This window comes from Mastigoproctus giganteus, chromosome 9 (genome assembly GCF_048544385.1).
Source record: "Mastigoproctus giganteus isolate SK-2022 chromosome 9, ASM4854438v1, whole genome shotgun sequence".
NCBI classification, from domain to species: Eukaryota; Metazoa; Arthropoda; class Arachnida; order Uropygi; family Thelyphonidae; genus Mastigoproctus; species Mastigoproctus giganteus.
Window position 1 is genome coordinate 98210058 of NC_143583.1, and position 13072 is coordinate 98223129.

Below are 13072 nucleotides of genomic sequence, written 5' to 3' on the forward strand. Positions count from 1 at the left end.
GGAGGTGGTATTGCTATTTATGGCAGAGACAGCACTGAGCGAGTCAGTGTATATTAAGGCAGAAGAAATCAGAAGTTGAATAATGTGATCTAGGACCAAGTTAATAGCATAAAGCTCTGCAGTGAAGATACTGCATTATACGGGTAATGAGATAGAAGTAGTGAATGAAGGGAAGATTGCCGCAGCGCCTATTTGGGTCTCAGTTTTTGATCCATCTGTATAGATCTTACAGGTCTGTGAATTAGAAGCAGAATGAGTTTCATGTAACTGTGCGATATTGAAGGGAGACAAGGTGTTCTTTCCCCACTGTTGGAAATAGTCATCATAAATTGCACGGATATTTGTCCACGGTGGATCAGGCGGTGTTATGTCCTGATATATATTGCCGATTTAAATATTTCACGTTTGAGTTAGTTCTTTAAGTCTAAGTATAGCAGGTTTGTTTTCATTTGGTTTAATGTTGAAGAATTGCTCCCATTCGGTACTGTACAGACATCTGTACAGTACCGATGTATTTAGGGGAATGCCAGAGGTGTATTCAACTCTAGCAGTAAGCTACAGAATCTTGAAATAACTGGGAGTAAAGTGGAGGAGAAACTGTTGAAGATAAACACAAGAAAGGCACCCGGGGTGGATGGGATCTATCCAGTTATATTAAAGGAGGCAGCAAAGGAAGTAAGCAAACCCTTAGCCATAATTATGAGAGCTTCCTTGGACTCAGGGGAGGTACCCATAGACTGGAAATGTGCAAATGTGACCCCAATTCACAAAGGAGGATCAAAGGCTGACACAAGTAATTATAGACCTGTGAGCTTAACTTCTGTTCCAGGAAAAATAATGGAGGCACTGGTTAAAGAAGCACTGCAGGATCATTTAGACAAGACTTCATTTATAGCTCAGACACAGAGGTTTTGTTAAGGGGAAGTCTTGCCTGACCAACTTGATTGGATACTATGATGCAGTCACAAAAGAACTGGATGCAGGGAATAACTTTGATATTATATACTTTGATCTTAGAAAGGCTTTTGATACTGTTGCACATGGAAGACTGCTACACAAATTGGAGCAGTGTGACATTGGAGGCAAATTGCTGCTATGGATAAAGGGGTGGTTGAGGGGGAGAAGACAGAGAGTGGTAATCAATGGACACCGCTCATCGTGGACTAATGTTATTAGTGGAGTCCCTCAGGGCTCAGTGTTGGGTCCATTATTGTTTTCTGTATTTATAAATGATATTGATGATGGTATATCAAGCTTAATGTCCAAGTTTGCAGATGATACAAAGGTTGGCATGGTTGTCAAGGACACTACTGACACTATGCTGCTGCAACAGGATCTGGAAAGGTTGAGCAGATGGGCTGAGAGGTGGCAAATGAAGTTTAACATTGACAAATGTAAAGTACTACACATGGGAAACAGCAACCCCAGAGCAACGTATCAACTCTGTGGTACTACACTGACAGTGGTAGAGAATGAAAGGGACTTGGGGATGATTGTGCAGACAGATATGAAGTTCTCTGAGCAGTGCAGACGGGCTGCAAGAGTAGCTCATGGAGTATTGTCAATGATATACAGGAATTTTTCCAGCAGGGATAAGGAGGTGATTATTCCATTGTATAAGGCAATGGTCAGGCCACACCTAGAGTACTGTATACAGGTCTGGAGGCCTCATTTCAAGAAGGATGTAGAGCTGCTGGAACGAGTACAGAGAAGGGCAACAAGATTAGTGAATGGAACAAAGGGGTGCTCTTACGAAGAAAGGCTTAAGTTTTGCAAATTACAGTGTCTGGAGACTAGGCACCAGCGAGGTGATCTGATAGAGGTGTATAAAGCCTTGAATGGTTTAAGCATGCTCAATGCTGATGGGATTCTTCCTCTAGCTCAGAAAAATCACCTGAGAGGGCATAAATTCAAATTGAGGAAAGACAGATGTAGGATAGACGTGCGGAAATTTGCCTTTAGCCAGCGGGTGGTTGGTTGGTGGAACAGACTGCCATCCCTTGTGGTGGAGGTTGATAGCCTAAATAAGTTTAAGGCTCAGCTGGACAGGTATTTTGAACGAACAGAGGGGTGAAGTGGAAGTGGGTTTTTTTTTGGCTGATGCTGCATAAGCTTGCTTTCTTGCATCAAATGCCTCTACTAATGCTAATGCTAATCTCCAATTCGGGTGAGAAGGAAGACTGCGGATTTTTGCGGCATACATCAAAAGCAATGTTTTCCTCCGAAGATGTACGGGAGGTTCGTGGGCTTCAATGTAAAGGCTCTGAACTGGGGAGGTTCTGAAAGCCCCTAGAGAAACTCTCAGAGCACTGTGCTGGATCGTGTTCAATCGCTCTAAATAAAATAGTTTTCCTAGCAGAGTCATACACTGGGGAGCCATAGTCTAAACTGGACCTGATGAGAGCTCGATAGAGATGGATCAGGGTATGTCGATCAGCGCCCCATGACATAGATGACACACACCGGAGGATATTCAATTTCTTCAAGCAGATGGTCCGAAGGTAGGTCACATGTGCTTGAAAGTTTAGTTTCCTATCTAGCACCAGGCCAAGAAAAAGGACAGTGTGAGTAAGAGGTATTGGCATGTTATTGATCTTTAGCTCAGGATCAGGATGAAGTGATCGTAGTTTGCAGAGGTGAGTAGTGGTGGATTTCTGTTCAGCAAGATGATATCCATTGCATAAGGTCCAGGTTTCTATTTTGAATAGAGCAATTTGCAACTGTCTTTCGATAGTATTCATACTTTGTGATTGGCAGGATATAGTGAGGTCATCTGCATACATATAAATTTGAATGGTTTTTGGAAGATCTTCCAATATTTTGTTCACTCAAATCGCAAATAGGGTAGCACTCAGTATTGAACCCTGCGGGACACCCTCTTCTTGAATGTGAGATGCTGACAGCATGTTTTGATATCGGGCCAAGTTAATAGCATAAGGTGCGTAATTTTAAAAAGTTCTGGATGATTTGAGGAAGATAGCCTCTCAACCCCAACTGATGCATATCTTTAATAATGCCATGACGCCAGGTAGTATTGAATGCTTTGTGAATATCTAGGCTGACCATCACTAGGTGCTGTTTCATGACGAAGGCATTTCGTATGTTGCATTCAAGTTTTACAAGTAAATCTAGGGTGGATCTGTTTTTATGGAAGCCATATTGGTGATCAGAAAGAAGATTCTGGGAATCTAGAAAGCAGGTGGGCCTCTTATGTACCATCCTTTCAAAGATTTTGCCTAAACAGCTTGTTAATGATATCGGTCTGTAGTTCTGGACCAGAGTGGGATCTTTGCCTGGTTTTGGAATAGCACAGATATAGGAATGCCGCCAGGACAGAGGATAAGTATTTTCTGAAAAGATCTGGTTATAGAATAGTAATAATATGCCAAGGTCAGATTCACATAGATGCTGCAACATACTGTAGTGAATACCGTCTGGTCCTGCTGCACCATTTGACGATTTGCTTAAGCATTCCTTCAGCTCGACTAAAGTAAAAGGCTGGTTATAAGGAAGTGAGAGTCTAGTTTGAAAATTCAATTTTTGACGTTCTTCATTAGTTTTAATGCGTTGAAAGGATGTCACATAAGAGGATGAGGCCGAAATGTTATAAAAAGACTCTGATAGCGCATTTGCAATATCAGTAGGGGAAGATAATTCCTGCCCATTCCATTGTATTATTGGTGATTGCAACGGTAGAAATTTCCCATTGAGTGCTCGTATTTTTTTCCAAATAATTAGAGTGTCAGTATTTTTGTTAATGGATGAGGCGAAGTTAATCCAGGATTCGTGTTTTGCTTTTTTTCTAATTTGTCTCGCTTTAGCTCTGAGTTTTTTGTAAACAATTAGGTTGGCGGTAGTTGGGAATTTACGAAAGTGGTTCCAAGCTCGGTTTTTATCACTCTTTGCTTTGGAGCATTCTTCATTCCACCACTGATTTTGGTGTACACTCTTGTGCAGGTTAGATTTTGGAATGGAAATTTCTGCTGCAGATAATACCTGGCTGGTAATGTGGTCAGTTACGTTATCAAGATTCTGTTGCTGTACATATTGCTTTTCAAGTATAACACAACTGGAATAGGTTTTCCAGTCTGCTTTTTGGAAGTTCCAAGAAGTACGGCCTTTAGGGTATGACATGACCTGTGTTTGAATTGAACTGATGATAGGGAAATGGTCACTGTGGAATGGATCATTTAGCATTAACCATTCCATGCTTGGAAAAAGAGATGCTGAACAGATGGATAGGTTTATGGCAGAGGTAGTACCAGCAGGTAGTTGAACATGAGTTGGAGAGCCAGAATTTAAAAGAGTCAGGTTATGGTTATCCAGGAATGTTTCGATTAGTTTGCCTCTACCATCCATGGTGGAGGATCCCCACAATGGATGGTGACCATTGAAATCACCAAGTAAACAGACGGGAGGTGGAAGTTGCGTAATAAGACTGTCCAGTTCAGTCTGGGAGAAAGGATAATTCGGTGATATATAGATGGATTTTTTTTTTTTTTTTTTAAGGAAACCCCAAACACGAAAGGTATCAAAACCTATAGTACTTAGTACCATGCATGGGTTGAAGGAGAAGTATGGGGGGAGGGGAATGCCGGAAACTTTGCTCTAGAGACTAAACATGGGTATCACCATTTCAAGCCTCCAATAAGCAAAGTGGTGGTATTTCACCGGTTGATGAAAGTCATCTACCACCTATGCAAGTGATAACGATATTCCCATTGCTATCCGGACTGCTACAACTTCTAAAGAGGTTTTTAGTTGGAGATGTCTTGAGGGAATTGTAGATTTCACAAGTATAGCTACCCCACCACGAGCAGGAGAGTTAGAAACCCTGTCTCTCCTAAACATAGTATAATTTTTGATTTTGACGGAAGCGTGTGGTGATAAAAATGTTTCCTGTAAGCACACACCTACTGCATTAGTTTGAGTTAGTAAATCACTGAGGTCGTTTATATTACTGCGTAATCCTCTACAGTTCCATTGTAGGAATTTATTCATTGGTTGGATTTGTGTGAGGAAGATTGATCTGACTGTTTTTTCTGAGAAGGTTTCTGTCTGCTTGGTTTTGGTTTCTCATTTCTGGGAAAGATTGGGCATCCTGTATCCATGATATCACTAGCATGTAACTCTAGTACTGTGTTGTCATCCTCTAATTGAACATCAGTTTCCATGTTGATATTTCGTGGCTTCACCTTTTTCTGATTTTCAACGGTAGTTGATTTTGTTTGGGCAAGGTTGAGATAGCATCAGTTGGGATGCTGATCGGCGTATTGCTGGTTTCGTTGACTGTAGGTTTCTTATTGCATGATAAAACAGTTTTGGCCCAGGTGGCAAAGGAAAGTCTCGGTTCTATGGCCACATCTGTTTGAGTTGCAACTGAGTGGTTGGTTCTGGTAATAGATGCGTATGATCGGTTAGGCATGGTTAGTAGCACTTGCTTTCTTGCTTCAGGGTAAGTGACTTTATGTTCAACTTTATATTTCTGGATTTTTTTACCTGTTTTCCAAAGGTCACATGCTTTAGAAAATGAAGGGTGGTTTTCCTTACAGTTTGGACAAATAGGAGTGGAAGCTGTACAGTCTTCTTGAGAATGCTCCTTGGAACCACAAAGAGGACACACAGCATCGCCTCGGCATGCTGTTTGAGAATGACCGTACTTCTGACATTTAAAGCAGCGAATGGGGTTTGGGATGTAAGGACGAATCTTGCAATTTAGGTAACCTGCTTTAACAGAAGATGGAAGTCGGAGTACTGAAAGTTAAAATGATGGACCTGGTTGGTAGTAGGTTGCCATCTTTTTTAGTCAAGATTCTCCGTGCAAGAGTCACTTTTTGTTCACTAAGCTCTTGTATTATTTCTTGTTCAGAGACATTTAGTAAGTCCCATTCGCTGATGACGCCTTTAGAGATGTTCAGGGTGTTATGTGGCTTAACTGACACTGGAATGCTGTTAAAAGTTGTCAATTTTAACAATTTTTCTGAATGGCTTGGCTTGGAAGCTTCAATTAGAAGGTCTCCAGATTGAAGACGCTTCACCATTTTAGGAGATCCAACAACCGATTCTAAACATTTCTGTATTAGAAACAGCGATAATTTGCCTACAGGTTGTGTGGATAATGAGTGCATTATTAGAAATGCTGGCATATCTGCACTCTGTTTTTCAGTCCGCTGTCTCTTCGGACGATTCAAGTCATGCTCTGAATCAGAGTCGACAGGTCTGGAGCCTGTGGGCTCTAGCAGTGGATATGCATCACAATCCATTGTTGCTCCTTTCAGCCCTGGAAGAGGGAATTCCTTCTCCCAGGTTACCGACCCCGCCACGTGGAGGCAGGAGCGGTGCCAACCAGTGACCAAGCGATCAGCAGAAGAAGAGAGCTGTACATTGCTAGCAATAGCAGTGACGTTGCAAGCGGGATTAGCAGTAACGTTGCTAGCAGTGAAGCAGTGATGTTGCTCAGCGAGGGAAGCAGTAACGTTGCGAGCGGTGGAGGGATTATTTAAGCACTAGTACTCGCCCTAGGAAAATCGCTAGAAAATCGCACTAGAAAGATCGCTTGGCATTCGGGGCCTACATGCAGGATGGAACAGGATATATGACAAACTCAGGATGACACGAGGAACAACATGGCAAGCTAACCCAATATTAATTTTTGGACACTTATGGTAATTAAAAAGATGTTAAAGGAAAAATACGAACAATTTATGAATATTTACAAGTTTCACTTTTCTTTAACTCAGGATGACATGAGGTAACAAGCGAACATACCCAGCAAGCAAAGGTGCTATGAAATGATACGAATTTCGCATTTACCGTTGCAATGATGTCGTTTCATGTGACGTCCGCCTGAAACAAAGAGGGGACAAGGTGAGTGGGCGGAGTCACAACCTGTCAATCACTGCTTTCCCCTGCTATAACTGGGAACCACAGTTCCATAGAGCTCTTTAAACAGCCCCCATCCCACATTCTGTCTTGGATACATAAGAAAAAGCTGCTTTCAATAAGCATTTATTCCTATCTTGATGTTAATATATCTAAAAGAAAAACAACTTCTAAATTACTTACTTTAAACTTCTCTTTTGCTTTCGTCTTACTAAGTTTTTTTAAAACTCTGTCTGTCATCTGAAGAGAATTTTGATTTCTGAAAGTTTCCAAAATACAGACTGCTGTGATATCTGTGGGAAAAAAAAAATATAAGTAAAAATAATAAAATAAAATAAGATCTGCAGACATCCATTATATACAAATTCATTGACGAGTTCTGAAAGCATGTCAAAAAAAAAAAAAAAAAAATCATAAAAAAATAAAAATAAAAATAAAAAATTAATTAAATTAATGTCTTGAAATAAGTTCATCATTCTAAACAGTTCTGCAGTAAAGATTACTGTTATCCATTGGTGTCACTATTTTCATTATTTGTAGCAGTGAACAGCAGATTAATTTTATGCAAATGACAAGTAATTTTTTCTTATTTTTTATAAGTCAATGTCGGATTTACAATGTGTATACTCTTTTGTAGTAGTAGCAGCAGTGAAAGGCATTGTCAAAAAAAAAAAAAAAGGTGAGACTTGTAGTTTATATTAGGAGTAGCAGTAATAAGTTTATACAGCATCAGCTTTAAAAAAAAAAAAAAAAGCACGTCATTTACTCATCCCTTCTAATGATTTCTCCAATCCTTCAAATTTACATAAATTACTCTCTTTCAGAACACTAGATGAAAGTTTATTCCAACAACCAATTACTCTTTGCAGAAAGAATATTTCTGCACATCTATTCTGCAAATTTTTTTTTTCCAATTTAAATTTATGATCCCTTGTGTTTCTCATGTGATGTTCTCTTTGAATAAAGGCATTTCTTATACTGTTTTCAAATTTGATAAGTCTAGTGTCGAGTGATTTTTTTCTGAAACCATGCTGTGCTGGGTCAAGAAGATTAATACTGTTTAAAAACCATGAAAGATTTGGTTTTTTTTTTTTTTTTTAGGAGCATTAGCAACTAGCTCATATCTATGGGTTAACTATGGTGTATTTACACCGATATTATATAGTTAATTATCAAAACCCATAAGGATTATGCCTAGTGCATTTAATTTTCCAAATACATTACCACCACACCCTTTTGGCATCTCTCATAATGTGGATACAACTTCACAACTGAGATGGCTTGTTGTATTACCTGGGTACCTGCCCGCCCACCGATGATGAAGCCGCACAGCTTCGAAACGATCGTCTGGGTGGTGGTACCGCTGAAAATAAATAACAGTAGTCTTCTCTACTAGAGAAGCGTTATTTATTTGAAGTAATTCAATAGTAGCTATCTTGTTGTGAAGGCAACCACATTATGAGATACAATTAAAACGATGCCTTCTATGCTACAATCGTAGCTCATATCTATGGGTTAACTATGGTGTATTTACACCGATATTATATAGTAAATATGTATGTATGTCATTCAACAAGTTAAATCATTTTCTTCTATCCATTTTTCAATCTGTCTTCCTCTCTGGCCTATGGTTGTGTGGCTCTGCAAGCATCATTGTTGGATGCGAAATGCTCGCTTGCCTTTCAAAACTTTCTTCAGACATGGAAACAGGAAGAAATCACATGAGTCCAAGTCCAGTGAATGGGGATGTGGCAGAATCTCGGCACCTATGGCAGTGATCACAGCCTGCACAATATTAGCCATATGGGGCCTGGCATTGTCTTGATGGAGAAACCACTTCATCACACCAGAAATTCTTGATGTTTCTCACAAATGACATGCCAAAGTTTGACTCTGAGAACCTCAGAGTATGCTTCGTTATTCATAGTTGTTCCACGAAGACAAATGTGTAACAAGAATGCCTTTTATGTCAAAAAACACAAGAACCATTTGTTTGTCAACCGAAAGAGAAGCTTGAAATTTCTTAGGTCTTGGTGAATCAGAATGCTTCCACTCACTCGAAAAAATTATTGTCAGTGACACACGGCAACGCTCTTCATGCAACACTAGCTCAACAAGTACTGGCATGTGTACACAGTCTGCGCAATAGTGATCAGGGAGAGAGACCCTGGCAGCAGTTATGGAAAGTTTGCACAGTAAACATAGAATCTTGCACCAGTCCGCAAATTAAATGATCACCCTCGTATTAATCGCTTTCAAAAATTTAACCACTGCTGACACATTGCCATTGTTGGTTAAAATCTGACTGAGCATATATGGCTCAGTCACATGGTTAAAAGCGGTAAAATGAACATTTCAAAAACTGGTACAGTCAGATAAAATATGTTTAACGGATAAAACAGTGCACATAGGAAGGTCATCTGCCCTAAGCAGAAAGGAGTGTGTCAGATGACTGTGTCCTACGTGGAGCCAAACAAGAAAATCTTCCTTTTTATTATCCCTGTGTAGACAAAATGCCAAAGATGGATCACAGGAATAATCCAATATAGTTTGTTCGTAACCTGCTGATGCTACAAATCTTGCTACTGAGATTTGTGGCATCAGCAGGTTACTACCACAATTTCTTTATACTACAGATTACTTGCCTGACGAATAATCTTTGACAGGTCAAGCTTATTCGTCAGGGCTGCCAATTTGGCTGCAATGTCACCCAATTCATTTCCTCTAATCCCAATGTGGCTGAGGATCCAGCAGAAGCAGATATCAAATCCAGCTTCATAGAGAGTGTATATCATCTGCTAAATTCAGAATGGTTAGTGTGTGTCATTGCTGATAAAGCCTGTAGTGCACTAAATGAATCGGTACATATAATAAACCCTTGATATCGGCGATTTCTTATGTGATCTAGAGATAATTCTATAGCATGCAGTTCTGCAGTGTATATGGTGCATTCAAGGGGACTTTCTCTGCTCAGATATATTATTAACTGGGAAAACAGTAACAGTCAAAGAATTTTTTAATATTATAATCTGTTTGCCATATCCAACTAATTTGCTCGTCTCATTCAGAATAACTTGATCACAAACCAGATTACACATTCTGTATTGAACTGGGTCTCTTAACAATTTGTATATATCTCAAGCAGCTGTCTTTTCTGATAATTTTATTATTCGTTGCCCACACATCTTGGTGTCTATCTTAAGGCATACCATTTACTGAGGGCATATAATTTGCTGAGCAGTGCGCAGACGGGCTGCCAGAGCAGGTCATGGAGTCTTGTCAAAGATATATAGGAATTTTGCTAGCAGGGACAAGGAGGTGATTATCCCGTTGTTACGAAGGGGTGCCCTTACCAAGAAAGGCTTAAGTTCTGCAAATTGCAGCACCAGGAGACTAGGCACCTGTGAGGTGATCTGATTGAGGTGTATTAGGCCTTGAATAGGTGGAGCAAGTTCAATGCTGATGGGATCCTTTCTCTTGCTCAGAATACAAAGCAGAGGGGGCATAGATTCAAATTGAGTTATAGAATAGATGTGCAGAAATTTGCCTTTAGCCAGCAGGTAGTTGATTGCTGGAACAGGCTTCCATCTCTTGTTGTGGAAGTTGTTAGCTTTAATAAATTTAAGGCTGAGCTAGACAGGCATTTGGAGTGAATGGATTTTTTTTGGCTGATGCTGTATAAGCTTGCTTTCTTGCCTCGTATGCCTCAACTAATGCTAATTGCTAATTTACATATTTTTTATAGGACTGAGGCTGAAGTTCTGATTAACTTGCTTCACTAGATCCCTTTTCAGAAAAATTATAATTGCACTTATAGAAAGATATAAGATATATCTTTGTATATTTTATTTGCAACAGATATACACATTGAAATTTTGCCATTTGCAATTTATGAAATACAATAGATATATCTTTTTATATTTAAGGAACTTATCTATTAAATTACATGAAGACCACTGATTTACTATTGTACAATATGTACAAGGAACTCTGAAATTTTGAGTTTGGCAGTCAGCTCTAATCATAAACGATTCATTTTGGCGAAAATCTAGAAACAGAAATTCTAGTGGTTTTGTGTCAAAACAATTGGATTATAAAGGAATGGAAACTGCACTGTAGTTTAATGGTTAGAAATTTAATAATTACACAAAATATTTCCAATAACAACCAACTAAACACAGGCATTAAAACTAATACATCTAGTGTTATAAATAAACCGCTACAGTAAAATAAAAGCATTAAAATACAAAATACTTTATATGAGTTTTAATGTACCAATATATGCTTTTATACAAATGGGAGAGCTAAAGCATGGAGATAACTGCAAGAACCAAAAAAAATTCATCTGTGTTGCTTTTATTGTATGAGCTGTGAAGTAGAATTCAATGCATGGACAAGTCCACTGATATATCTAAAAGAACAAGACTGCCTTATATTTAATAACATCACTAGACATCAAATTATATGGACTAAAAATCCAGTCAAATATGCAAGCAAATACACATAAAATATACTAAAATATGCAAGCAAATACACATAAAATATACTAAAATATGCACCAAAATGCTAATATATGCACTATAATTTTTACATTTATTATTCACTTATTACAATTAATTGAACCACAATTTCTTTATATTCAACATGTTAAAGTAATAAAACCATTTGTGGAAAGCTTTAACATCTTTTTTAAAAGTTTTCCCTTTCAAACTCACATCTAGAATAATTTTTGTTACAATACACAATAATATATTTCTCAAAGTGTCCCATTGTAAATTTGTGGCATTTATTGTCCAAGGTCATTTTTATATGCAGAGATTGACTTTCCTACTTCTACGGAAGTGACTGGGCTGTATTTAAAAATGAGCTGTTGAAGCCTCTAGTTGAAATGGAAGTTCATTTCTTTTCTCATTTATAAATTCATCTATTTTCCTTAAAGTGTGAAATCTTGAGTTCTTTTCTAAAACATTATTGTATGTTCTTATTTCTTCTCCTATGCTTCCAGACACTTTTTCCATCTCTCCAACAATAAAAGCAACACAAAGACGAATTTTTTTGGTCCTTGCAGTTATCTCCATGCTTTAGCTCTCCCATTTGTGTAAAAGCATATACTGGTACATTAAAACTCACATAAAGTATTTTGTATTTTAATGCTTTTATTTTACTGTAGTGGTTTATTTATATTTTATTGGAAATATTTTGTATAATTATTAAATTTCTAACCATTAAACTACAGTGCAGTTTCCATTCCTTTATGATCCAATTGTTTTGACACAAAACCACTGGAATTTTTGTTTCTAGTTTTTCGCCAAAATGAATGGTTTATGATTAGAGCTGACTGCCAAACTCAAAATTTCAGAGTTCCTTGTACATTGTACAATAGTAAATCAGTGGTCTTCACGTAATTTAATAGATAAGTTCTTTAAATATAAAAAGATATATCTATTGTATTTCATAAATTGCAAATGGCAAAATTTCAATGTGTATATCAGTTTCAAATAAAATATGCAAAGATATATCCTATATCTTTCTAGAATTGTAATTATAATTTTGCTGAAAAAGGGATCTAGTGAAGCAAGTTAATCAGAACTTCAGCCTCAGTCCTATAAAAAAGATGTAAATTAGAGAGCAGAGAAAGCACTGCTCAAAGAAAGTCCCCACGTTTCAAGTTGTTATACAAAAACCAACTGAAATAGGTTTGGATGAACAATAAATGTTTTCTAGCCAAAGAATCAGAAAGCATTGTTTTAGTACTACCAATAGCTGCTGAATAAGTAATATCCAAGTAATCAACAAATTCTTTTCTAGAATCAAAATTTTCAGCATAAAACAATGCTGCTTGTAACCATTTTATTTTCCTCATCTTGTGGGAGCAGATCAGATGGGAGAAGAAGGGTAGGTAGCATATTTATGTAAGTTGCTATTCTTGAAGGCAGTTTTGACAAAATCTTTTTTATACTAGAAATAAGTTTGTTAATTTCACTAAAATTCTCCCAAATTGCCTCTGCCAATCTATGTAAGTCATGGGCTAAGCAAGTAACATGGATCACATTTGGATAGAAAACTTATAGCACAAAAGTAGCTTTTACCATATACAAAGCAGTGTCACTAACAAAAATGCAGACTCTTTCACTATGGGTCGATTTTAGCCATAATAACTACAAAGAATCATTACAAAATCTTGCTACCG

The 13072-nt window shown here is 37.9% G+C and overlaps 1 protein-coding gene across 1 annotated transcript in view; it reads right to left on the bottom strand.

Moving 5' to 3' along the window:
- The window catches only part of Tom70 (translocase of outer membrane 70), a 153053-nt gene that overhangs the window by 82418 nt on the left and 57563 nt on the right, over window positions 1-13072 (bottom strand). The window contains exon 4 of the mRNA XM_090381244.1: window positions 7066-7175. Coding sequence (XP_090237370.1) covers window positions 7066-7175 — 110 coding nt within the window. The remainder of the gene's footprint in view (window positions 1-7065; window positions 7176-13072) is intronic.